This window comes from Talpa occidentalis, unplaced genomic scaffold, assembly GCF_014898055.3.
Source record: "Talpa occidentalis isolate TD23 unplaced genomic scaffold, MPIMG_talOcc4v2.1 talOcc4.4, whole genome shotgun sequence".
NCBI classification, from domain to species: domain Eukaryota; kingdom Metazoa; phylum Chordata; class Mammalia; order Eulipotyphla; family Talpidae; genus Talpa; species Talpa occidentalis.
The window spans coordinates 143,144,834-143,171,093 of NW_023604295.1; the positions used below are offsets into that span (position 1 = coordinate 143,144,834).

The following is a 26,260-nucleotide window of genomic DNA, read 5'->3' on the forward strand; positions in this document are numbered from 1 at the left end:
TGCAGCCTCTACAGCACGAGTTCGATGCCCCGCTGGCCAGGGAGCTACCCACATGGCACAGCAAACCTCTCCTGTCTCACCCACTGCTCCCCTCAGCAGTGTTCTTGGTCTGTCTGCCTGTTCTGCTCCCCACTCTGTCTCTGGTGAATCCTCTCACCCCCCACACCTCTGGCCTGCACCCCAGCTCTTGTATGCATAATAAATCTTAAAAAAGAAAAAGTGCCACAGGAGAGGAGAGAGGGCAGGAAGAGGGTCTTGCTAGACTTCTGAGTCGGCTTGGGAGGCAGGCCCTGCCCACCGCCTGGGGCCAGCAGGCAGCACCAGCACCCTCAGCTGCTCCAGGGCACCAAAGTGACAAGTTACATGCTATTTCCCAGCTAATGCAGCTGTTACGGAAACGGAGCACATAGCAGATTATAACAAATACTTGATAATGTTTTATGAAGATTTTAATAACATTTTTAGTAACATTTAATAACAAAGGCACTGAGTATTACTGTTTCATGAAAAGATGTGATTCTAGCCAGCAGGCACAGCCAGAGGAACCCAGGCCAATGGTCAGGATGGTGAGACGGGGTTGATCAAGGCCTCAGCCGGGAGAACAGGGGGTCCCACCAGCCATGGATCTGGAATAAACTACCTCTGCGGTGGTTCATTTTCTCGTATTTCACTTACAGGACCGGAACAAATTTAGCATCTCCACACAGCGAAAGAAGGGGGTGCCTGCCTCACCCTCCCCACCACGGGACACCCCCCCCCCACTGCCACCACTGCAGGACATGGGTCCTGGTGGCAACAAAGTGGAACAGACATCTCCCCAGGAACCACTCACTGTGCAGATAAACTCAGAGCTCTGTGGCACCCACAGACCAAAATAAGCAGTAATAACAGGGGGCCGCATTCCTGAGGGGCCCTGCCCACAGACTGCACAGCAGGAGCAGAGAAAGCACCCCGGCTGCGTTAAGCTCAACACCTGTCAGAACAGCTGTGCCACCCTACTTTTCTGGGTGGGTGGCTGGGTAGGGGTTTCCATCAACTCTTTAAAGCAAATACTTTCAAATCCTGTAGTCACGCCAGGGCTGGTTTTTCCCAAGGGTGCTGCGTGACATGCATCATTTGGACCAGATGCTCCAACTCGTGTGCCTGCTCCTCCCGCCAGGAACACAGGCATTATTTATTTGTCCCTCCAGCATGCGAGCAGGGCAGGGTGGCCACGGAAGCGCAGCCGAGGACAGAGACCGGGTTCCCTTTTCTGCAGAGCCGCCAGCACCTTGGCAAGACCAGGGACACCAGACGGGGCCCCGCATGCCAGCCCTGAGTGACTGGCCGTGTATAGGCGCCTTTACTTTAAACCCTAAATCAATAGCTTAAACAGATGCAGATTCCATGTGACAGGAGAGACAGGAAGATTTGAGGCTTTCTGCTCTTTAGATGTCTCCTTTGGCTGTACGGCTATTAAAAAGTTATGTGTAACTTCAAGATGAAAGGCACAAGTAGCTTCTTAGAAGAGAGATCATCCCAATCTTATGGAGATGTAATGAGATGTAAGTCACTGAAGCTTCTGATTCGGTCTGCTATTAATGGAATCAAAGTCGATGACAATCTTGCTGCACTTTGGTGTGAATTTCCTAAATGTAAGAAAACAAAATAGATAAAGATATTATCCAGTGAGTAGTTGAAGCAATTTGTTTACTTTGGCTTAACCTACATTTTCTGTGGGAGGAAAAAATTTCCCAGGATTCACTTGATATTTTATCTCTGTAGAAGCCAATTACAGAGCATCACACCGAGAGAAGTGAGGGGCAGAGAAGGCTGAGACAAAATAGGTGCATGGGTGGGGGGTAGCTTGGTTTGAATGGTCTTCAACGAGCTGAGTTCATGAATTATTGGGGAGTCAAAGGATTTCTGACAAGTTAGCTGCATAACACAACATCCAATCACTAGTTTTCCTACTGGATATACCTTATTTTCTAGGAAATTTCTGCTGCCAAGTGGAAATCACTCTATAGCAAAGCAAAAGGTTTTCTTTTGCCTCTGAGACATAGCAAAAATCGACTAGCATTAGTAAGGAGTCATTTTGAAAATGATGTTCTGAAAATGCAAAGGTAAAATAAATTCACAATTTTTTGCTTACTGATATACCTGCTAAAACAGCTACAGAGAAAATAGTTGGGAACTAAACTTTGTCTCAAAAATCAGAAACAATTTACATGTAAAGCCTCGTGTGAGACATATAACCTGTATCCGTGATGATGACAAGGGGTGAGGTGTGTTACCTATGATAAGAACCTCACCTCTGACCACACACCCTGTAAAGACACTGTTCTGAAGAAAAGAAATCAAAATTTAATATTTTACAATGCAAATAAAAAAAACTGCTTTGAAAGCTTTCAAAGTCTCAAAAGAAGTTTCCACCAGGAATCAAGGCAGTTGAATACTAACTTGCAAGTAAAACATGCCTCCCAATTTTTGCCAAGCAAATCTAATCATACAAATCTAAATGACTTCAAATCTCAAATATAAAAGGTGGTTGTAAGAATTCCTGGTGTTTCAAAGTATCCTGGCAGGGTACTTTCATCCTAAATTTTCTATGCCAGACTTGTTACCTTTGCAAAATTTACAAAGGCTCACCGTTAGTATCATAAAACTGGTGGATTCAAAAACTTCTTGCTTCTAGAATCATGAGTCCAAGCCCCTGGAAAGCTACTGATTGAGATCAGAACAATCATTACCCAGATTGTCGACAGAGACTTCCCTCCACCCCTAAAATAATCTCTGGCATCTTAGCCCATCGCACTTAAAAAGACACTTCCAGGCATGGAAGCCAAGTACCACAGCAGAAATCAAATGCCAGACAAGGTCAAGTATTTCCTCCTCCTCCCTTCATATCACGGTGCCCCCAACTTCCTCCAACTTACCTGAAGGTGACCCCGGCCATATCAAACAAGAGCCTCGCAGCTGTTGTCTCGTCGCTATCATGGTATTTATCAGACATGAAAATAACTTCTTTTATACCTAAAATGCAACCACGGAAGCCTCGTTAGGGTGTGTACACACGGACATTGGACAGGACACGTGGGAGCAGCAGAGCCTGGTGGTGTCTGTCATTAATTATCTTGCACACAATGTCCAGTTGCTGCAATATACATCTGCTGCTTTCTGATGCGGCAGAGGACGGATTATATTTAATCCGCCCTCCGGTCTTTATGGATTTTTTTTTTAACAAATGCAAAGTGAAAACATGTCAAGTAGTCATGCCTTGATCCGATTAACAAATTTTCTTTACTGCGGGCAATCAAATATTCTTTATTCACAGGCAACTACTCTTCACTCAAGAGGACAACATGGGGGGGTGGGGGTGGAGGATGAAAAGTACTGGCAAGATCAGCAATAAGTGCTCCGTGCTCCCAAGAACGGCCCTGCAGACCAGCTCCAGCCTGCTCCAGGGAGAGCAGGTGTGGTTTCTCTTCTGGTCTCACCAGGCAGCAGTGCTAACCTGAGAGCCAGGAATTTGGGGGTGCCTGATACAGCTCCCTGCTTGCCCAGGTCCCCTTTGAAGGGCTCACAGAAAGCTGGCCCCCCAAAGCACATTCTGGGCCTGCCAGTGCTGACCGCTGGCAAAGGAGCCCGCAGCCACACCACGAGAAGCTGCTCAGACACCACCGGCCCGTGATAAACAGCCCGGGAAACCACAGATCTGGCGGAACATGATAAGTCTTTAAATCTCAAGCCGAGAGCATTATGGAGATAAAGTGTAGCCGAATCTGAGATATGACAGTTTGAAAAAGGTGAGATATTCAGAATACAATGGTGCAGATTTATGGCAACCATAAAGTGAGAGAAACTTAAAGACGCAAAGATGTTTCGGCCCTCAGCTATCTACCATATATTAGACACGAATTAAAATTTCATAGATAGACTCCCAGCTGACCTTGTTTCTGACAGAAGTTCATTTCTCTCCCTCCCCGCTAATCTATGCACACTGTGTCAGGGAATCGTAAATTGACAGTAATTATATGCAATGCCTGTGTTGTTTTTTGGCAGCTTGTAGTTTAAGAAGTTGCAAAGTAAATTAAAAACATGCTAAGAATCACAGAGGATGCAATTAGTCCTAGGCTACCTGGCACCGTTCAAAAACAAAACACGGGAAATACCTTGCAAAGTTGATAGTGCAATTAATTTAGATCTAAACAATAGCAATTTAAGATCAAACACATCGGCAAGGCGCTACTGATGAGCAGGCAGCAATGCAAATGTGACAAATGGACGCAGCCTGGTTCCTACCTGCCTGGATGATGAGCTTAGCACATTCATTACACGGGAACAAGGCGACATACATAGTACAGCCTTTCACGTCAGCCGAGTTCTTGTTCATGATGGCGTTCAGCTCGGCGTGGCACACTGCAGGGTGGAGACAGAAAAAAGAGGAGCTTAGATAGCAGCTCATTAAGTTTGCTAACCGTGCCGGTGCATGCCACCCCCCACAAGACTGCACCCCAAAACAACCTATCAATTTTTTTTCAAAGCTGATTAGAAACGGAAAGTAGAGAGAATACCAAATGAGGACCATGTGGCCTGACAGGTTGACAATTGGCTGCCAAAGTGATCAGTGTGGCCGCCCTAGTCTGTGAGCACCTGGAGCAGCCAGGAGGGGCCTAGGCCAAGCACCACTCACCCCCTTGGAGCCACGGCTCACCGCGCCACAGGACCCTGGGGTCTGGAATGGCCCCCATAAAATGGCTCATTGGAGTGTGGATATGCACACTCAGGGACATTCGCTGCAGCCGTTTAGAGGCCAGGGAGCAATGTAAAGAGCAAGAACAGCAAGGAGGGAAGCTGAGCGTCTCCATTCCCAGGGATCTGCTTCACCTCCTCCTTCCCGGCCCACAGTCACACAAGAAAAACACCAGCGGGTCCGTTTGTCTTTTAGAAGAAAAACATGAACCCACTGGGAGGTAAGGAAAAGTCAGGCTGCGGGGCGTTGGCCCGTTCCACCAACGACCCACAAACAGGGATCTCAGGTCATCCCCAGACTTGCCTGAATTCAAGGTTAAAGGGGGCATCTTCCTCTTCCATCTTCCCTAAACAATCGGGGGGTGTCCCACCACCCAACCCACAGGAGCACCTCTTCTCTGAGGCCAGGAGCCTCACTCTCCAATTTAGTTTTGAATCCCCACCTGCATTGTGGGGGTGCTGCACTACCATCTTACGGTGTTACCTACTTTTCTGCGTGTGTCCTCTAAAGTTGTATTATACGCCTCTCATGCCAGGGCTTGGCAAACTTGTCTGTCCACTGAAATCCCCCAGGGAGCTTCCAAAACACCCAGGTCTGTGTCCCACACCTGGAGACTTGATGGGCTGGGGTGGCCCGGGCTCTGGACTCTCAGAGATTCCTCAGGTGAGTCTATGTGGCAGAAGTGTTCAGGAAACACTGCCTACAGCAGCGTCTGGCATCCCCTGGGGACTTAAAATGCTCAGTGCACACCTGTGCTAAAATACATTTGTTGAATGAATTAATGAGTGACTTAGGCCATGGTTCAAATCAAGCAAAACTCCTAGAATTATAAATATAGTGCCCTTCAGGGGCTTCCCCCATCTCTCCAGCCCACCAGCTTTGTACACTAAGCACCTCCCTTCAGGAAGGTTGAGGCCTTGAGCGGACAGCGGGCCACACACTGAAGTCCGACATTCACTGAGACCCTCCTCTGGCTCAGATAGGAAAAAGCCACTGGCCACCCTTCTGCCCGTTTGGGGGTGGACTAGCGATTGTCTCTGCCTGGGGTGCCTGGAGCAGCTCTGCAACGTTGCAGGCACAAAGCTGGCCTGGGGGGCCCCCGGGAAAGGGTTGCGATGTAAGGATCTGGCTTTTTAGGAGGTCTTAGTTGTGGGTGGAAATGAACAGGCTCTGACGCTGAAGAACAGCTAAAGAAAAAAGAGCTGAAGCTTAATGAGATCAAAGTCCACTGGAGAATAATCCCCGAGGGCCTGAGATATGCTTGTCTACCAGACCCCGAGGTGGGAGGGCAAAGAAAAGAGAAGGGACTTGCTTGGTGGCCAGGAGGGCCTCGGCCCCATTCCCTTCCTGGGTGACCAAGATGTTCCCAAGCTGGGATTAACGCTGCTCAGTGTTGAAAACAATTAGATGTAATTGTTTCTTTTATTTCCCCCAGAGGGCCCAGACTAGTCTTCTACGTTCTTTGTAACTCCCCCAGAGTCTAATGGGATGCCATGAACATAATGGGTGTTAAATATTTATTGGCTGAATAAAGGAGGTGATACAGATTCCAATTATTGATGGTGACGGTGGGAAATACAGAAAGTCCTCTTAAATTCAACTTTCGAAAATACGCCTTCCCATCTAATGAATACTTTTTGATGGTGTTGGTATTAATATTCAGAATCCCAGTTTCTGACTGTTAGGAAACACCATTAAATTGTCCTCTTTTGAATTTCTAAACATTGTCCCATTCACAGCAATGAGCTTCCTCTAATTCATCCCAGGCAGTTTGGGGCAAACTTGAACATTATAGGCCTGAAGCCATTCATGAGAATTACCATATGAAACAGACTCTTGGGTAGCACCTGACACACCTGCCAGTATGAAGGGGTGGTTTGTAGAAATAATACACAGAGGCCTCCCTGGTGGTGCAGGCTTTAAGTCTCAGGGCTATCATGCTATGACTGCTGTGAGTTCGATGCCCGGCCAGGAGCTGACCCACATGGCGCAGCAGACCTCTCCTGTCTCCCCTCTGCTCCCCTCAGCAGTGTGTTTCAGTGGAGCTGCCTGTTCTGCTCCCCACTGTCTCTGGTGAATTCTCTCATCCCTGCAGTTCTGGCCTACACCCCAGTTCTTGCATGCATGCATAAATAAATAAATGTAAAAAAGAAACAATACAGATTATACAGACTTCCTTTCTCTGAACTGCAAATTCACAAGAGGAAAAGTATGCAGTCCCTTATGTTAGAAAAAGAGTAGGCTCTTCTGGAGTGTCAGCGGTGGAGTGTCGGGCATACAAGGCAACAGGCCTCAATCCTCAAGCCTCCATATTCAACACCAGACAGGCACAAGACTCCAGGGTCCTGGCCACCGTGGTTTCTCTCGCTTATCCTGGCACAAGGGGTAACTTTAGACGTGTATGTCCCATGTCAGACACGTGTGACACATGCCTGCTCCAGCCTTCCCCGGAGGCCCCGCTCCCCCTGTGATCCACATGGGCTTCCCCAAGCTGCACCTAAAGGGTTGGGGAAACCCCACCCCAGGCAAGAGCCAGGGCCCTGGCTGAATTTCCTCGGAGGGCTGCGCAGAGCTGCTGGTGACCCATCTGGTGATCTGGCTTCCTCAGAGGCAACGAGGCAAAAGCTGTTTTTCTTTTCTTTCTTTAGTTGGAAATACATTTTCTCAGAGTCAGTGTTATTCCTGCAAACTGAATGAGCACTTACACTTTGTTGAAAGTCACACAGCCACAGTGCCAAGCTGGGCCTCAAACTCGCTGACTCTGGCTGCCAGGCCCCTTCTAGGTAAGAAGCCCGGGGGAGGGGGTGGGGGTGGGTGGTCAGGGGGGCTGGGCCTGGGATATGCGCCTCCCAGGCCCCAGGGCCCTCAGCCTGACCCCTCTCCACGCTGGAACCATGTTCTGAAGTCTGCCCTCACCTTTCTCCCCTGGCACTGGCTACTTCTGAAGCTCTGACCCTTGCCTATTCTCTTCCACAACACTCCTGCAGTCCAGGGCAGGCCTCAAACCCACAGACTGTCCTCGGAGAGGAAACTGGGCATAGACACTTCATGGCCGTCCATTTGGTTGGGTTAACATTGGCAGAGAGAGTGGAACCGGGGGGCCCCCTCTCCTGGACTCGTTAGTGGAGCAGGGTCAAACGGGCACTGCCAAACCCGCCTCAGGCCACCAGTCCACGAGCCTGTGAGGCCCACGCTGCTGGGCGCTGGCACCCCGATCGTCCATGGCGCACCCCCTGTCCCTGGGGTTCTCCCCCACCAGCAGGCAAGTATGTAAAAGGGGGTTGGCAGCAAGAGTCAGCTCTGGGTCAAGGCCCGCTTGGCACTTCTTGCTGTGTGACTTTCACAAGCATAAGGAATACCACTGGCCCTGAGAAAGAACATTCCCAACTAAGAAAGAAAAACAGCTTTTGCTTCACTGCCTCCGTGAAAGCCAGATGGGTCAGCAGCCGCTCTGCTGGAGCCCACTGAGGAAATTCAGCCAGGGCTCTTGCTCTTGCCTCGTCTGCTCAGGAAATACGGCCTCCGTGCGCTGCCATGTTGCCGTCAGTTCTCGAAGGATGCAGGCTTCCTTAAGGGGGGCTAAGGGAACTTCCCTGAATTGGCCCTTCAGGGCTTCTACGTTACAGCAGGAACCACGCCGGCTCTTTGTACACAAAATAAAAAAAAAAAAAATTAGGTACAGAAAATATAAGCGCATGTGAAACACAAAAATACACAGAAAATATAAAAAAGCAATCTTAAAAATGAGTCTTTCTTATTTTTAGCTCTTTCCTAGTGTGTCCAGTCTCCTCTGTCCTCTAGAACAGATGATGTTCTCGAAGAAGCTTATTGACAAAACCTGTCTTCTCTCCCGTCACCAAAGGCAAGGCCGTGTCTCTCGGCCAGTTCTCACACTGGCCGCCTCCGAGGGCGCTGGTTTCTCTGCTCCATTTTCCTTCTGCTTCACTGCATGAATACCTAGTTCCACGCTGAGGAGGCCATCTTTGCAGCATTTTATGTCTCTTTTCTTCTTCCTTTCAAGTGAAATTATCCTTCCCATACCGGCTATTTTTTAAATAATCATCTCGACTTTGTGATGCACACAGAGCCTCCTGTTCTCTAAAACGCTCTAGGTCATGGGACGGGCTTGCTGCGTTCTAAGTGACATTTCCTCCCCTTTTTATAAAATGGATGAAAAGAGAAGGGAAGGCATCAGAACGCCTTCCACACAGGTTAAGAAGTTCCTTAAATTGTTTCAGGCGTGTCTGTGTTCCAGGCGGGGAACTACGTTTCCAGGGTCACGTGGGAAAAGTCTGAGAAACACATCTGTGCACGCCTGGTGGCCTCGGTAACACGCCAGCAGAGGTTTACCACCAAATACTTAAAAAATAAGAGGCAGGCCTTGGTTCACAGCATCTGCTGATTTCTGTGGTGTAAATACTCCCACGGGTCAATTTCAAGCTCCTGACATGACAGGAAGAGGCGGCACCATCTGCTCTGGTGAGGTGGCAGGAGTCGGCTCCATGGAGAGCCTCACTCCACGCAACCCCAGGCACCCCCTCGGGCTGCAGTCTCTGGGTGTGCCTGCGCTTCTGGTGCTTGGCTGAGGGCTACTCCCCACTCGGAAAGCCCTCAGCCTCACCCAAACGTTTCTTTCTCTCTCTTCTTGGGCATTCCCCCAAAGTTCAATCTTGCTCTTTTGATGTGTTTCTCCTGTGGTCATTAGCTTTAAGCATTCATCTAGTCATAGATTTTAAAACGCTGAAATGTATATTTCTGACCCCAATTTCTCATCTTCTCAAGCCTTTTCTTTGAGGGGGGCTGTAACACGTCTCACTGTAATCAACACTCCATGGATATCTGACAATAAACTAAAGAATAACTGTCTTTTTCTAGTGCCAGCATTTTTTGGTGTTGCATAGAAAAAACAGCAGGACTGCTACAAACATCCATGAGTGCAAAACCCAACGAGGAGGGGAGGCTATGGCAACGACCTTGAGAGGGCACAGTTTTAATATTCACTGTAGGAAGAAGGAGCAAGTATCCCAGAGACAAACAGTAGCCGGGACGTCTTCCTAAGACAGCTAAATTATACTGAATAAATAAATAAAAAGAAGACAGATCTAACGATTGACCTAGAAATACTCATCTATGTCTAAGCAATAACCACCGACAACAAAAGTCTCCAACTACTACAAGGATAACTGATAAGCACCAAGAATGAAACAAAACCCTTCCATTTTGCTCGACATTGTTTAAGAGGGAAGGAATCAAATGCTCAAGATATCAGATTAATGCTTATAAAGTTCCTGATTGCCAGGAGAATCTCTGTTTCAGGTAATTATAAGACAATTCATAGACTCTGGTCTATCTTTCCCCCTCTATTACCAACTGTCAGAATTCAGAACTGCATTAACCTTGGACCACTGAGAAGAGACTATATAATTAGAAAACTGTATTTTTCAAATTCTCTCTTACCAAGGCTTGATTAATCCTTACTGTCTCATATAGGCGGGCCCTAGAAGTTTGACAAATGAACAGGATGTGCTCCATCCTTGGTTAGATTTAAGAGATTCCACATTTTATACGTTTGACTTTCATCTCATTTGCTAGAAGACTAATACAATATCTATTTTTGACTGTAGTAGCATTAGGGTTACCAAACAGGTTTAAAAGGAGAACCTCTCAATGATGTTAAACGGATGCTCATCGCTACCCACAACTCAGCAGCAAAGCGCTCCTCTCGTCCGAGTACACCTTCATGCGCTGGCAGGACGCGACGGCAAATACCGGGGCCTGATGGACTTTGCAGTCAGGAAGTTTCTCTTCCAGTTAAAGAAACTCTCCCATCTGTTTTTAAATGCCTCATTTGCAGTGCTAGAGAATTTTACTTGAAGAAAATGACTTGTCAGGCCTGCAGGGTATTCTATCAAGTCTGATCTGAAACGAGGGGCGCTTGGGGTGGCAACTCCATTAGGGCCAGGTCGGAGCACACACCTGTACGCCTCTGGCCCTGGCCTATGTGATGTGAAGTTTGTGGGGCCACCCGCGTTCAGAGCAGGGACAGCTCAGCTCACTGACAGGACAGGCCGGGACTCAGGAGACTGGAGCCTCTGCTCATGACCTTCTGGAACAAAAAGGTGAGAAGCTTCTCCATCCAGTCTTTCTACTGGGCTTTTCTCCAGCAATGAATAACGGACATGAAATGGGTAACCAAGTTTAAGGTTGACCTGTGCATGTTTTAAAACTCAATGTTAATTTTTATGAGATGTTCCTCTTCTGTTCTGATGACCAAGCTTCTTGTCAGAACTTTTTGAACATTTTTACCTCGAAGCTTGGTCTACATATAATCCTACAGATGAAATCTGCCCGCCCACCCCAATGCTCCCAGCAGACACTCCACTCCCTGTACCCCCAGATGCCTGATGGACACCTCCACGGAGGGTGGGGCACAGGCTTGCTCCTCTCACAGATCCACGGAGGGAACTGTTTCTCTGCTTCTGGAGCGAAAATGGAGTTTCAACGACTAATTTCTCAATTATTGAAAGTTATCCTGACAGGCCTCATATGTCACTGCCAGCCTCCAAGGTACCTATCCTACAAGTCTGTAATTTAACAACAGGGTAGCCTCTAAATTTAACTCCCCCCCAAAACCTGCCACCACACCCAGCACCTGCCCCCCTCCCCATCAAAGTCTGTAAAACGTTCGTTCTTAGGGCTACCCCCAGACCCAAGGCGCACATTTCCAGAAAGTGGCCCCAAACAATGTGGCTCTACCTTATCTCCCCTGGGAGAAATTCCCTATCTATAAAGCCAGCAGGGTTTCCAGCGAGTTGAAGAAAAGGTGAAGGAGTCGGGAGAGGAAGAACCAACTTAAAAACCACCAACTCCATCACTTCTCTAAGGCAATCCTAAGCAAACAGCCCTGTCAGCCACATCCCTGGGGTGCTCACCTCCGCTCCTCATTCCTCAGCCCTGGGGCCCTCCCAAGCCTACATCAGTTTTATGGCTTCTCAGAGCTTGGCCCCAATCCCAGGCCAACCCCAACCCGGGCAGAGGGACACCCTTGCATTCTGAGGGAGTCAAGAGCTCGCTGGCTGGGGAGCTGGCTGCAAGCTGGCTGGCAAGGGCTGGCTGCAAGACCACAGGCTGAGGCTGGTGCTTGTGGAAGCAGAAAGCTGACGGGCTGCTGGCCACTGAGCTGGCCGGCAGAGGCTGGGGGCACCACCGTAGCTTGTGGTGGCTTCACAGCTCTGGGTGGCAAAGTGAGCATTGGGGTCAAGGCAGGCAGAGGAAAAGCACCAGAGCAGGAAAGTCCCCGCGAGGGATTACAAAAGCAACCTGCCCCCAACAGTAACGGGCGCCAGCCTCCGAGCCCTCCTGCTGTCAGGAGCCTCTTGCAATAAACCTGAGCTTGCTAAGCTTCAGAGCGGTGTGCTGGTGATGGGTCCTCAGTCGCTCAGACACAAGAGCCCTCCCGTCAGCGGCAATTCTGGCCTGCGGCAGGGAGAGAAGAGTCTCCCAGGACCCTCAGCGCGGAGTGCTGGCTGCAGGCGAGGGCAGAGGCCTCAGGGGCCAGGCGGGTCTGTCCAGAGAGCTCACGCCTGCCGGGCAGGGACAGCCAAACAGACACAAGCACAGACCGAAGCAAGGGCTGCAGGCAGCAGAGGGGTCTGGAGGCGTCCAAGGGCTGCGGAAACCCAGACGTGGAGACCGGAAATGAGGGTGAACCCCAGAAGTGGACACCAGAAATGAGGGGTCAAATGCACCCTCTGAAGCTAGCAGGGCACGCACCTGCAGGTGACGGCATTTCCACAGGAAAGCGCGTGTGGAAGCCAAAGGGTTTGCAGGACAAAGGGGGTGGAAACACTAAGTTGAGGGGCACTCAACTAAAACCGGTAATGACGACATCCTCCTTCCTGTCTCCTGGGGTTACAATGAAGAGCACAAGCGGGAAGCCTTGTGAACTAGCAAGAATCACCCAAAAGCAGCGCTTGTGACCAAGAGTCGAGCTGAGCTGCCCGGGCCTCCCATGAGGATGGCCTGGGGGCGCTGGGTGCTCCTGAGCAGGGGTGACAGGGCCAGGCGTCCTGGCCAGCTCCACTCAGCAGGTGAAGGTGCTGGCCCCACACCCCTCTGGCACTGAGGGGCACAGACCCAGTGCAGAGAAGTTCTTGCAGGGGAGTCTTGTGAGAAGAGAAGCAGACAGGCCTGGGAAAGGCCTGCAGTCTTTACCACCCTGCGCCCAGAGAGGGGGCCTCTGCAAGAAGAAAATGACAGCAGATCTGGCCAGATCTGGGGTGAAAGGACAGAGCCCCCCACTTAAAAGGCTCCATTTCTCCAGGCTGGGATGAAACGCAAACTCCCAGGAGGTCCCATGTGCTGCTGCCCCAGGCCCACCCGCCTGCAGCAGGAGCCTCCATTTCTACCCCAGAACACGCCCGTGGGGTGTCGCATGATCAATGGCTGGAGCTACCCCCTGGCCTGCCTGCCCCTCCTTACTAGGTCCCCTCAGCCACCTGCACCAACACTGCCACCCCACCAGCTCCGGCCCTCACCAGCCCGCCCATGCCCCGGAAGACAGCCTGTGCACAGCACCCGCGGCCCGGTCAGTGTGGCTCCTCTCCCCACTCCTGCCACGGCTGCCTGGGCCGGGAGTGGGCGCTGCCTGCTTTCCCTCCTCTGGTCCCAGCCTGGCCCCTTCCTCACTGCCTCTTGCTAAGGCTGCTGGCAGCAGCTCACAGCCCCCAGGGGAGCCACTTAACCCCAATGGTAGTGCTTAGGGCTAAAGAGATTTCTGACTGTGGTGTTTCCATTATTGATAATAAAGCCCCAGAACTCTAATTACATCGCTTCCCCATGTGCTAAGGGCACACAATCAGGTCAGGAGGAGGAGAAGGAAAAACTGCATCTCAGCCCACTGCTCAAATGAAATGTGTTTGAGTCTAAAATGCACGAAAATCAGAAACACGAGTGGAAACAGAACGCTCGGGGCTGCCGGGCAGCTCTGGAGTGTACACACACACGCGCGCACACACACGTATGTGAGCCTCCAAGGCCCTCGAGGGCTAACTGCCCTTAAAGGCGAGCTGGGATGGCAAAGAGCACTGGAACAGGAGTCAGGCTCTGTGGTTCCAATTAATTCCAGCTCTACCAAGCCCACCGCAGGCGATGCACTGATCTGTTTCAGCAAGTGGAAAATGGGGCTTAATGGACCTCACCCTCAGCCTGAGATGAGCCCCCCGCTCCTGACGCTGCCCTCCTACCTTCCCTCCCCGGACGCGCGTGGTCCGAGGGCCCTGTCTGCGCCAGTCTGCGCCACAGTGACTCTCGTCCTGCTCCCTAGGGCCTCCTCTTTCAGCCGACAGCCCTGCCTCAGCCCACCCTGAGAAGCTGGTGACGGACAGTCTCCCGACGGGGTTCAGCGCGTGGCGTTCCTGGGTCCTCCTGAGGAACGATTTCCGCAGAGCGCCTCGCTCGGCAGCACGCAGCGGGCTTATTAAGAACAAAGGGGGGGGAAGAGGCGTGTGCACCATGCAGCAGGCAGCTGACGGGCCAGAAGCTGCCCCTTGGGGGCAAGAGTCTTCTTTCCTTTCTCTTCGTGGTGGGGGTGGCCTCACTCTTCCGTGGGGTCACATCTCCGGGGGAGCCCATCACTTCCAAGGCCCGACTGCGTCACCCGGAGGGGCTGGTGCGCCTCCTTGTAATGACCAACGATTCTCTCCTCACGCCCGCCTCTGCTTTCATCTTTGCCCGCAGACCTTCCGTCCTAACTCTTTTACTCTAAGCTTCCACCTGCAGCTCCAGGACCTGCTTCTTATCAGCCGTCACCCACCCCTTCGCCCTACTCAGCACCCCTCTTCCTACTGCTGAGCATTGCACTGCGGAGGCCAAGCCCCTCGCACAGCCTCACGGACCCCGCATCTTTTTCCTTTTCTTGATTCATCAGTCTCTTCACTACGGGAGTTCTCGTGCGACCATTCCCGGTCCAGCCTCTGCCCTACCGGTCAGGTGTCTTTACAGCCTCAGATGCCCCCACTTTCCCACCTGCTCTTCCTTCAGCAGGCCCCAATCTGCCTTCCGACGCACCCTCCCCACCCACTCCATCCGCCAGAGCCGCTCTTTGCAAGGTCACTAGCGACCTCCACGGTGCAGGGTCCCCTTTCAATCCCCCTAGACCTCTCGGCAGCCTTAGACGCAGTGGATGGGCCCCTCCTTATAGCCTGGCTCCACGTCTTCTGTGATGACATAATCCTTTGCAGCTCCTTCCTCCTCCGACCACCTCTCCATGTTGCAGAGCCTGGTGATCAGACCAAGCTCCTGCCTTTGCAGCCTCCCTTGGGGTCACCCCGCCATTTCCATGGTGCTGCTGGCACCCAAATACCAAACATGTTGATACTAACACTTCCAACCTAGAATGCTCCCCCCCACTCGGGTACCCCACTGAGAGATGTCCCAGGCATCTCAAAGTTCAGGAGTCCAGATTTTCCTTGCTCGGCCCCCAAAATGCAGTGCTCCAGTCTAGGTTTAGGGATAGCCAACCTCCCCCCACACCCCCCGCATATCATCCAGCCCTCCTGACACTGCCTCCAAGCCGTAGGCCAGACCCTGCCATTCCTCTCCATCTGCAGTGCTCCTGCCCACTCTCCTATAGCCACCTCAGGGCTGGAAGCCTCATTTCACATCACGCCTCAGAATTCCTTTTCTCACACACAACCAATATAGTCTTTCAGAGCCAAAAGCCCAGCCCTCCAGGCCTTCAGCCTCATCTTATTTTCCTTATTATTCCAGCCTTCATCTCCTCAGCTGAGTCACACACAAAACACTTCTTACACAAAGCTTCCAGAGCCTTCCACCGGAGTGCCCAGGCCCAAGCACTTGTTCTGGGTCCAGCGCTCTTCTAAGTGCCTAGTCTGACCTGAGGGGCCCCAGCTCATCCTTAGCTCTCAGCTTATCAGCCACCTCCTTAGCAAGGGGGGTCAACAAGATGTTTATCCACCTCCCCCACAATCTGGCTGCGAACACCCTGAAAGCAGAACACGTGCACTGTATCCACCGCTGCAGAGCGCCTGGCACGTCTGAGCCCAGTGAGTAAATGACTTCACACAGACTCACTCTGAAAAATGTGATGCACTGCACAGCACTTACAATTCTTCAAAAGTAAGGCAAGATGACCTGCGAGGGACAGACAACTCCACCTGATAAAACCGACGGCTTCTTCGTATCGATTCCAATGCCAGCAGTTATAACTCATTTGCAGAAGGAAAAACGACAATGAGGAATGCTGCTTCCCTTTTTCACCTAAACTCGAAATTAATGGCATCTTGAACAAAGTCTTTTAATTGCAGAATTAAAAAATTCATGCTCGGCTATCATACTCAATAGTTGCAATGTGCTACAGCATCTATCATGCACAAGAGGCAGCGGTAACATGTAACACCTCCACTAAGGGGCCGGTGCTCAGCCTCCAGACTGCAAAGACGACGTGCTCACATCCTAACTCCCTCGCTGTCACCAATATCCGCCATTTATCACGGGCTTTCCCGGTGCCAGCAGGTATCTGTGCTACACGAACCGTCCTCACAGCGACAGATTTCACAAAAGCGCTTCTAATGTCCTTCCTTCCCATTTGGCCTTTGAGTCACCTCCGGTCTCCAGAGTTCAAGTGAGCCTCCTCTACTCATATAATGCCCTGGACTTAGACACGGGGCTGCTTCCTCACTGCTGACCCCAACCTGTTTCCCTCCAGTGCCTTCCACCTTCCATGTTTGTGCCGCAACCTACACTCTTCAAATGCCATTCCCACTTGGAGGGAGGACCTCTCTCGTGTTTATAGTCTGCTGTCAGCTGGAGCAGAAGTGAATCACTGGCAGGGAGGGAGAGGAGGAAGCCTGTGATTCTCTATTAATTTATCTACACGCACAAATGCATATTCTCCCTGGGTCGTGGCCACCAACAGCTTTTTACAGCTCTGCAGCTCTGATTCAGGAAGCTCTTAAAACTCCCCAGGCAGAGAAATAGCACAAGAATCTGCTGTGAACAAAGCTGTATTACTCTCTTCCTTAGATATTCCAGAATTGGAGGGGTCCTCAGAGGTCATTTTATTACATAAAGATACTGAGAAACGAAGTCAAGGAAGGATCTCTTGCCAGCCCCGCCACTGGCTCACACACACCACACCTGAACTCAGCCTCCGCACGGCTGGTGCAGGGCTCCTCCACGTGGATCTGCCCACTGTTGTGTTAAGCAAGTGGGGGCTTCCTGGCTGATCTGTGTATTAATGACATGTAAATCTCCATCCAAATGTAAAACAAAACTTCTAAGAAGCAAGAGAAAGAAGCAATGTAGATAATCACAAACATTGTCAGGAAACAGGTCTTACTGCATATTCCTGGAGTCTGTGATGTGCACATGTTCCACTTTAAAGACCAGTATTAACAAATTTATGAAAGAGAGATCCTTTATGGAAACAAAAACGAAAAGCCTCCATAAAAAAGACGCTTAGTAATTCAGAGCAACTTCAGAGAAGAATCGACAAAATCAACTTAACTGACATAGATCAACACAGACCAGGAGGACTATCATTTTTAGGTGCTCCCGGGAAACTCAAGGACTCATCAGAATTAAAGAAATGAAGAAGTTATACTTATTCCTGGGACTATTCATTTAAATTCACAGAACTTCTGTGCTTGCATACGTAACATGATGTAAATAGGCTGAATATTTCTCAACAAACTTCTTCTTTTCAGACAGTGCAAAGATAAACTTTAGCACTTCTGGTCTCAATTTGGGAATCACTGACCTTGAATTATCTTACATTGTATTACAAATTATCGTGAGGAAAATGGACTTTACAAAATGGACACACACATGTGGATTTCACGGGGAGGCCGGGTCCCATAGGTGAGCATTTTCCCCTACATTTGATCTCTGACCAGAGAGCTATTTGCTGCTATGCATCCTTCGTAAATAATCATAGTGAAACAATAATCTCTAGCTCTTCAAAAGTAACTACCATGAACCTAGGCATTAAAATACATAGATAAAAATGAAGCAAATTAAGGGAGGAAAAACATTATTCTTGCTGAAGATTATTCATACACAATTGTATCTGAAAGCGAAATATGCTTCTATCAACATGGTTAATTTTAGGGAGGGGGCAACTGATGTATTTCCCTGTTTCTCTAAACAACACAAAGGATCTTGAGCTTGTCCTCTTAATTCATAAAAATAATCTACTTAATTTCTTTCCTGTAAACTTGCTCAAAGGTTTCCCATCGCGCACACTGGTTATTTTATACAAAAGTTCCTAATTAGGCCCATTGTTGGCCACAAGGATGATATGGCCAGTGAGTCAGGAAGGGTGGGAAGCTCTAGCAGAAATTAAAATTCTGCAGGAAAAAGAAACGGCCAGTCATCAAATCCATGGACCTGCCTAACAAACCAGAGGGCATTCAATTGCAACTGGCTGAAGGAACAAATTTGATCTTAATTACAAAGACACGCTCACAAGTTGTAAGGAAGTCACAGCTTAAGAAGGATCAGCCTCCTAACTTCTTGATAAATTAGTTTCTCAAGACTAACCTTTTGGATGCCAAAGACATATATCACACGTGTGGCAGTCAGGAAAATGTCAGTGTTGGGGGGGGGGCGCAAGGTAAATGGCTAAGTAATCACTGAGATGACATCTCTGCGTGCTTAACAATATGCTAAATTGGAAAACTAAAGATTCCATTTAAATATAAAATTCAAAGACGCACTGCCACACACTGGCACAGCTGTGGAAAGTGGCCGCGCTGAACTCTCGCCTTCATTAATTCCAGCATTTTCCTTCTCAGCATCACATCCGTTCGAGAGTCTTGTCCTCTTAATTCATAAAAATAATCTGGAAGAGGAGGCCAAGCCACGAGGCACAAAGCCCGAGGTCAACTGGACAGCAAGGAGGAGACCCCAAGCCGGCCAGTGAGCAGAGAGAGCGCTCTCAGAACCGTGCACTGTAATGAAGGAGTCGATTCTAGTTCAACTCTCTGGTCTATAAAACTTGTCATCAAAACTGGTTCCGAACCCCCACAGAAAGAGTGATGTCTGAATTACTGAGCAGATTTCACCTCCTTTTTATAAAATTGGTATTTTGATTAAATGGGCTTCATGCTAATGAATTTCACAAAGAGAAAGGAACTAAAAATGTCAGCTAACGACTTGATCGGAGGTGAGCAACCCCCCTCCATAAAAATAAGAATCTTCCCAAGTTTTTTACATGGTAAATTAGATAAATCGGCTGCTTCCCGGTTTTCTAATTGTCATTCATGTGAAAAGATGTCACTATAATAATGCTGACTGACATCATACTATCTTTTGGATTATTCAGGAAAAGGCTGAAATTAAAAGCAGTTTCTTTGGCAGGGGGAATTTTCATTTTCCATATTAATCCATTATAATCAAATAATTTCGTGAAGTTTTGATCCTAAAGCTGGAAGAACAAAAACACCCTTTAAAAAGGGCCTCTCCAGAGACACAGGCGGGAAACGCTCCATCTTCCTCTTAGATTACAAGTATTCTGTATTTCCCTCCTTTCCACGAAGTGTCAATCACGACTAATAACTTCCAAACTCACAGAATTAGTAAGGAGAATTAAGTTGGTTATTTACTGGTAAATTCCAACTTCTACAAGACCCAGGCTCCCCGCTGGAGAATGTTAAAGCAAACCTGGTCCACAGGCCCCACCCGCTCCCTCAAGACCTCCCCCCATCCTGCCCCCCGGACCCCTGGGCTGGTACGTCACCTCAGCCTCAGTTTGCTCCACTTTGGAATGAAAAGGGTCCACTGGGTTATGGTCTAATCCACACTTTATTTTATTTTATTTTTTTAAAGATTTATTTATTTTTATACAAGAATTGGGGTACAGGCCAGAGATGCAAGGGGTGAGAAGATTCACCTGAGGCAGAGCGGGGAGCAGAACAGGGAGACTGACGAAATGCACTGCTTAGGGGAGCAGCGGGCGAGACAGGAGAGGTCTGTCCTGCCATGTGGGTTTCTCCCTGGCCGGGGATCGAACTCGTGTTGCAGAGGCTGTGGACAGCTTCATAGGTTGCGTCTCAACCTCTGCCTGTGCCACCAGGGAGGCCCTAATCCATACTTATAAAGCTGGAGCCCTGACCCCATGGGCGGAGAGGGATTGGAGCGAGCACCGACCGTGGCGTTAGTGGATGTCACTCACCAGCATCACTGATTCCCAGCAGCTTCCATGTCATCATGAAGTCTGTTACTCAAAAGATACCAGTTTAACTGGCATTATGCAAGTGTCCTGAGAGGTTTTTGGATGTTTAAAAGAAGGTCCCTGGATAGTCAAAAGAATTAAGAATCGGGGCCTCCCTGCTGGCGCAAGGGGTTAAGCATAGTGCTGTGAAGCTGTCCACAGCCTCTAAAGCTGAATTAAGAAAAGAAATTAAGAATTAAGAAAGAATTAAGAATCCATGGCCTAGAACTCTGGATAATCTCCAGAGCTCTTTATAGGGATTAAAATATAATCTACCCTTCCTGATCTAGCGACTCAGCCATCATGTCAGCAAGGCAAGAAAGGGTTAACCCTACCTGATCCCAGCTGTCATCACTTATTCTTTGAGTTCATGTTTTAAATCTTAAAGCAGAAGTTAAAAAAAAAGAACCTGCATTTCAATCAACTACCACCAAATATTCCTACTAAGTCTGAGGCAGCAAACCCCAGAACCCCTCGATAAGACAAGACTAAGTGTACAGTTTACAGCCAGTCATTGCTATTTAGACGTAAAGCCCATCTTACATGTATTACGACGGTAGTAATCCTAAATGCCTTTTAAAAACCATTTAATACCTTCTACGACTTTTATGGTACATCAAATTACAAGCTTACTCTCGTGGAAGGAGACTGTCTACATTCTAACACAGCTACATGTAAAATGAATAATTGATAAGGGAGGGCAGAGAGCTTTGAAGACCTATAGTTATCACACGGATAGTAAAAAATAACGCAGACAGCCAGCCAGCACCCCGAAACTCGGCAGCAACTCAATAAATAACCATCAGTGGAGCTGGACAGATGCCTGTGTGGCTTTTTAAAAATTCCTCCTGGAAAGGAGCTGGGAGGGGGATCCCTCCTGCATGGACAAAAGGCCCGTGTGTCAGAGCAAACAAAGGAAGCTACTCAGAGACTCCTAAGAAAGGGGAATTGCAATTGTGCTGCAAAGCCTGGGGGGGCTCTAGTCAGGGTCACAAATCTCCCTGGGGCTTAGGGTGATAGAAGGCAGCCCAGGTCCCTGGGGAGAGGCGCTCAGCAGCCAGTGAGGGCCCCTCTTGGCTCACCCAACCACTGGCATCATTTTGCAACACCCAAAGGCCTCAGGTCGATACACCTCGGAATTCCTCCGACTGACCCTCCACTGTCCCAACTGGAGATCCTGCTCGTGACTTGTTTCCATGGAGATCTCTAACACCTCCACCCCTTCCTAGGGGACACTGAGCCGGAGGGTGAAAGATCACCTTTGGGTGTTGTCTACAAGCAACAAATCATGTCCTTGATTTCTGACCAATGAAAGCTAATGGAGAGAAAATCAGGATGACAAAAAGTCTCCAAAACACGCACCTTTTCCTTCGCTGCCCTCCACTCAGCCGCCAAGCTTGGATCAACCCAGATGGATCCTACTCTTCTTCCTCTGCCAGCGGTGAAGTCAAGTTCACCCATCTGACTGTGACATTCCCTGCATCACTAAACTGTCCTTACTCCCTAAAAACCCGGGGTGCCTGGTAGTACTTCCTGCCCTCGGTCCTCAATTCCTTCTCCACCTCTAGGTACCTTTTTTTCCTTTCAAAATATAGCACTGTCCTGAAGCTGTGTAACAAAGAAATGTGTGGGGCTGACTGGACATAATTAAGGTCCAAGACCATTAGTAAAAATATATAAATTATCAAAAGGCAGCCTTGGCATTCTTTCTGAGAAAAACCCAGAGAACAAGCTACAGGGAAGAACAAAGTCTCCATGAAGCCTTGAGCCTGGTCTCCTGAAGGGTCCACCTTCCCCATCAGGATGGCCTCTCCCTCTTCTTTACTTCAAACGCAGTCCATCTGTCCATTTTCAGACAGACACACAGCCCAAATGGTGGCACGCCAGCAGCCAGCACTAGCACCTACCCTTGCTGCTCAATGGCCCTGCTGCAGAGTCTCCAGGGAGTAAAAGGCTCATCTCTGAACTGAGCCTCCCAGTGGCTCAGGAAGGCAACATCACCAGACGCCCCCTCCCTAACTTAGAGCTGCAAACCAGAAATGGCAGCCCAGGGTGGGCGGCTCCATACTTCTGGCTTTGGGTCAGACCCCAGCCCATCCATTCCGGGACCTCAGAGAGGACCTCCCTGCAACATGTCCACCCTGCATCGTCCCCCTCCTGAGGTCCAGCGCAGTGTGCTTCCTGCTTCCCGGGGTGAGCTGGTGCCGATCCCCTCGGCAGGCTGTGGCTGAATGGACCCCCCACTCTCATCAGGGCAGAGCTCCGGCCAGGACTGGCTCCCCAGTAGCCACGCAGCAGCCTGCACTCTGCTCAGCCATCTCCCTGCTGGCCCCGCCCTCTGCCTATGCCAACTACACCCCACTATCTGCTGCAGGTGGGTGGGCCGGGCCTGGCAGCTCACGGCAGGTACCGAGGCCCAGACCACAGAGCTGCCGTCCACCGGCTCTTTGGAACCTACATGATGGGGACAGGAAACCGGGCTGGTTCTGTAGGCTTTTCTCCCTCTTTCTAGCCTCTGATAACTAAAAGGGGAGATGATGCTTTCTGACCCCTTTCCTTCCACACTCACCCAGGCGAGGCCACTAAGCAGCAGGGATCACAGCGGAAGAGGTCCTACCGTAAGGGTACTTGGTGTCCAGCTTATGCTCCGCTGTCCTCCTCCACGGCAGCAGGTCGTCGCTGCACCCATTGGGCATCCCATTGTACCCGATCCCCACAATCTTGTTTTCTGCGTTCACGATGCAGGCTCCGACCTGGGGTGGGGGGGCATGCACTTACTGGGGAGGATGAAACTGGGGGCGACAGCTTCTGGAGGTGCTAAGAGCCCTGTCTCCTCGCTCACCTTCTGTGGCAGCTCCCCACAGTCAAAGAAAGGGGGCAAAGGGGGGAGACAAAGGCAAAGGGATAGTGAATGATGGCAGGTGCCAATCCACTCTCTCCAGGAACACACAAGCAGGCAGGAATGAATTTACTCTGCCTGTGTAAGCTGACAGACGTCTGCTGAGTCTCTTGTCTCGTCCTCTGCTCCTCTGTGGGTGTCTCCGGGTCTCTGAGTCCCCAAAAGGGCGCTTATAAAACTCACTTACCTGGGAATTTGGATCTTTGCTTCTCTGGGCCGACAAGAAAGCCACGGCCATGAAATACTCGGGCCATTCCAAATAGTCATCGCGCTTTTTGCAGGAAAAGTCACTCATGCTGGGTCTGGGAGGGAAATGCGACAAGCTGCCCTGGAAGAAAGCATTTCCGTTAATCTGTTTTCCCCTGAGACCCAACCGCATTTCAAGTCTGCATCTGCAAACCTGGGGCAGTTTCCGTCACATCTCTCAGACATCACAGCACATAGACCCCAGACCATCGCCCATCTTGAGAAAAAAATATTAGTTACTATTTCAGAAGTTTGGGTTGGCAAGTCTAACATCACATTCCCAAATACCAATCCACCTGCAGCTCTCTCATGCCATGATCTACATCATGACAAAAGCCCACACTATATGAAATGTTCTCCACCCACGGGCACCCCGCTCTTTATTACACGAAGCCAGCACCGGAGGGAAGGGACACTGACTGTTAAAGGCCCTGCACATTGGTCATGGCCACTTGCTCCCAGGGAGGGGAGAGTAACACCCCACCTTACAGAGACCCAGAGAACTCGAAGGATCTGAAATCACGCAGGATTATCACCCACTAGCTGTTCTCCAAAAAATCCTCTGGACCTGTCCCAATTCTGAGGGTCACCAGCGAACTGGTCCCTATTCCTTTTCCCTTAGCGTGTCCAGATGGGACACAAGTTCTCCACTGAGGACCGGATCACATGAGGACAAACTCTGCAAGTGTCAAGAGCAATTTCTAAGGCAAGGTTTTAGCAGCGGCTTTGCTCCAGGCAGGCCTGCACAAGCCGCCTCTCCAACCTCAGGGGCCCGGGGAGCCTCCAGTCTCCAGGTTCGGGAGCAGGCGAACTTCCCAGGGGGAGACCCAAGGGCACGGAGGGGCAGAAGGCCTGGGTAGCTGTCACCCACAAGTCTGGAGAAATCCTGGACACCTGGGCTCGCCTGAGAATTGCCCATAAACGACGGGCTCTAGACCTAGACGCGCGGTTCCTGCGGGCGAGAAGGGCGGCAGAGGCAGGCCTGGCACGCGGGGAATACCTCGGTTCTGGAAACCAGGGTCACGCACCGACGATGCGGCCCAGATTGGGGGCAAGGAGGGCGGAGCGGGTTGGATGGGGACCCAGCTCCAGGGTTCGCATCCACAACCGTGGGCATGTGCAGGCCTCACCTGGCCTCAGGGAGCCAGGTAAGCGCGCACGGGCGAGCAGAGGACGAGCCCCGAGGGGACGGGGCGTGCGGCGCAGGGCAGCAACTGGCTGCGCTCGGCGCGCGCTTTACCTGGTCGGCGCCCCCACCTGGTCCCCGGAGCGGCGCTGCAGAAACGCAGGAGGGAGCCGAGGCCCCGAGACCACGAGTCCGCGGGGGGCGGGGTCGCCTCCTCACCCGCCGGGGCCCGAACCCAGCTGCTCCCAGCCCCCCCGGTGCGCCCGGCGGGGACGGCCTCCTGCCCCGCGCACACGTGCGCGCCGGGGACACCGCCCTCCGCCGCCCCGCGCGCCCGCCCGGCCTCCGGGAGGGAAAAGCCTCCCCGCGGCTGGGCTGCCCAGAAGGAGGTTAAGCTGGGTCGGGGGCGCCCCCCGCCCCAGCCCCGGCCCCGCGCCCCCGCGCGCCGGCCTCTCCCAGCCGCGCGCCCCGCTCGGCCGCGCCACGTGGCGCTCGAACCCGGCCCCGCCGCGCCCCCGCCCGCCCCCGGGGAGGAAGTCGGGAGAGGGGGCGGGCCCGGGGCCGGAAGGTGGCCGCGGCTGGGGCTGCGCGGCCGGGGCTCCCCTGTTGGCCACGCTGCGCCATGGCGCAGCCCGCGGCCGGTCGGCGGCTTGAGCGCCCGGCCCCCACGGCGCGGACCCGGGGCTGGCGGTGCCCCGGTCGTGCTGGGAGGTGGGGTTCGGCCCGGGCTTGAGCGCCCCCCCAGCCCCCGGGGCCGCCCCGGGTCGTGGATTGGCGCGGGGGGACGGGCCGCGGCCGCCGCCCGGGCTCCGGCCCCTGAACCTGGGCATTGCCATCGCCGACCTGAGGCTGGGCCGCCAGCCTTGCTGATGCTCGCAGCGCTCGCCCGAGTACCTGGCCCCGGAGCACCTGCAGCCTGTGGGCGGGAGCCGCCGGGAGAGCCGTGCGCGCTGGAACCGAAAGGGCCAGGGCGCGGGGAGGAGCTTTGGGTCTCTGGAATGGGCCTGCCCTGTCCGGTCGTGGAACGCTTGGACGCGCCTGCCCCACCGTCCCGGCGGGGAGGGTTTGTTTAGAGGCTGTGAGCTGAGTCAGGCGGGGCCTCAGTGCCTCGAGGCACAAATGCTTCGTGGCATCATTTGCATTTTCGCTTTGCATGACTTCAGCTTCTAGCAAAATGTGTGCCAGGGCTCTGGGTGTTCTGGATAACGACTGTCCCTTTTAAATCGTCTATGTGTTGTTTCAGTTGCTTCGACAATCTATAGGGGTCAGTGAGAAGGACCATCAGTGGCATTTCTGAAGGCCTGTACCCCAAAGAACTAAATCTGAGTTCCTTGAACCCCATTGTTCTCAGATTGGAGCTCGAAGTCCAGGGAACGTTGGTTCTGTTAGGGAAAAATGATGTCCTGAGGTAATCCCATACAAGCTTTGTGGACCCCACCCCCACTCCAGACCAAAGCCATCAGGACACTGGGAAAGACAAATCCCATCACACCAACGGGAGGGTGGCTGGGACCTGAGGGTGGAGTTGGGCAGCCAGGTTGGGTATAAAAACCAAACACGTGGGCCTTGGGGGGCTCACTGTCGCTTGCCTCCTGGCTTCAGGGCTCCTGGCTCGCATCCAGCTCTCAGAGCACCATTTGGGATTCCTGATCGGTGCATCGGGTAGGACTCATTTAAAACTTTGTCTCCCACTTTTCTCCCAGAGCTGTACATTTCCCCATTTCCCCTTCCCTTGTGAATAAACCTTTTATTAACCTTTCGCATGTGCCTGCAGTAGAGCATGGATAAGTCCTTTTAAGCGCGCGGGTGAGGACCCACAGTCAGGCACCCCGTTTTGTATCGGGGCTGCTCTACAACAGTTCCAGAACAGAAAATGAGCAAAGAACGCCTTTCTGGATTACCTGTGGGCCTTGATGATGCAGCCCCGCTCCATAAATAATAGCTGCTATGATCATCTGAGTTCTGATCCACACATCCCAGATCTCAGCGGCGAATCCAAACAAAAGCTGGTTAACTATA

The 26,260-nt window shown here is 51.2% G+C and overlaps 1 protein-coding gene across 6 annotated transcripts; it reads right to left on the bottom strand.

Moving 5' to 3' along the window:
• Window positions 1–413: 413 nt before the first annotated feature.
• Window positions 414–25,207, bottom strand: DCTD (dCMP deaminase). Of its 6 annotated transcripts, none has more exons than XM_037526475.2 (6): window positions 25,151–25,207; window positions 23,057–23,197; window positions 22,588–22,723; window positions 4,285–4,401; window positions 2,919–3,015; window positions 414–1,628 (listed from the first exon to the last, which is right to left on the bottom strand). In XM_037526475.2, exons 2-6 carry the CDS (start codon window positions 23,162–23,164, stop codon window positions 1,550–1,552), a joined length of 537 nt encoding a protein of 178 aa, XP_037382372.1. In that variant the 5' UTR covers window positions 23,165–23,197; window positions 25,151–25,207; the 3' UTR covers window positions 414–1,549. The 6 variants fall into 6 exon arrangements, with proteins under 6 accessions (XP_037382372.1, XP_037382371.1, XP_037382376.1 ...); XM_037526474.2 differs by having other exon boundaries at window positions 25,136–25,207; XM_037526479.2 differs by lacking the exon at window positions 25,151–25,207 and adding an exon at window positions 25,085–25,106.
• Between the last annotated feature and the right edge of the window lie 1,053 nt (window positions 25,208–26,260).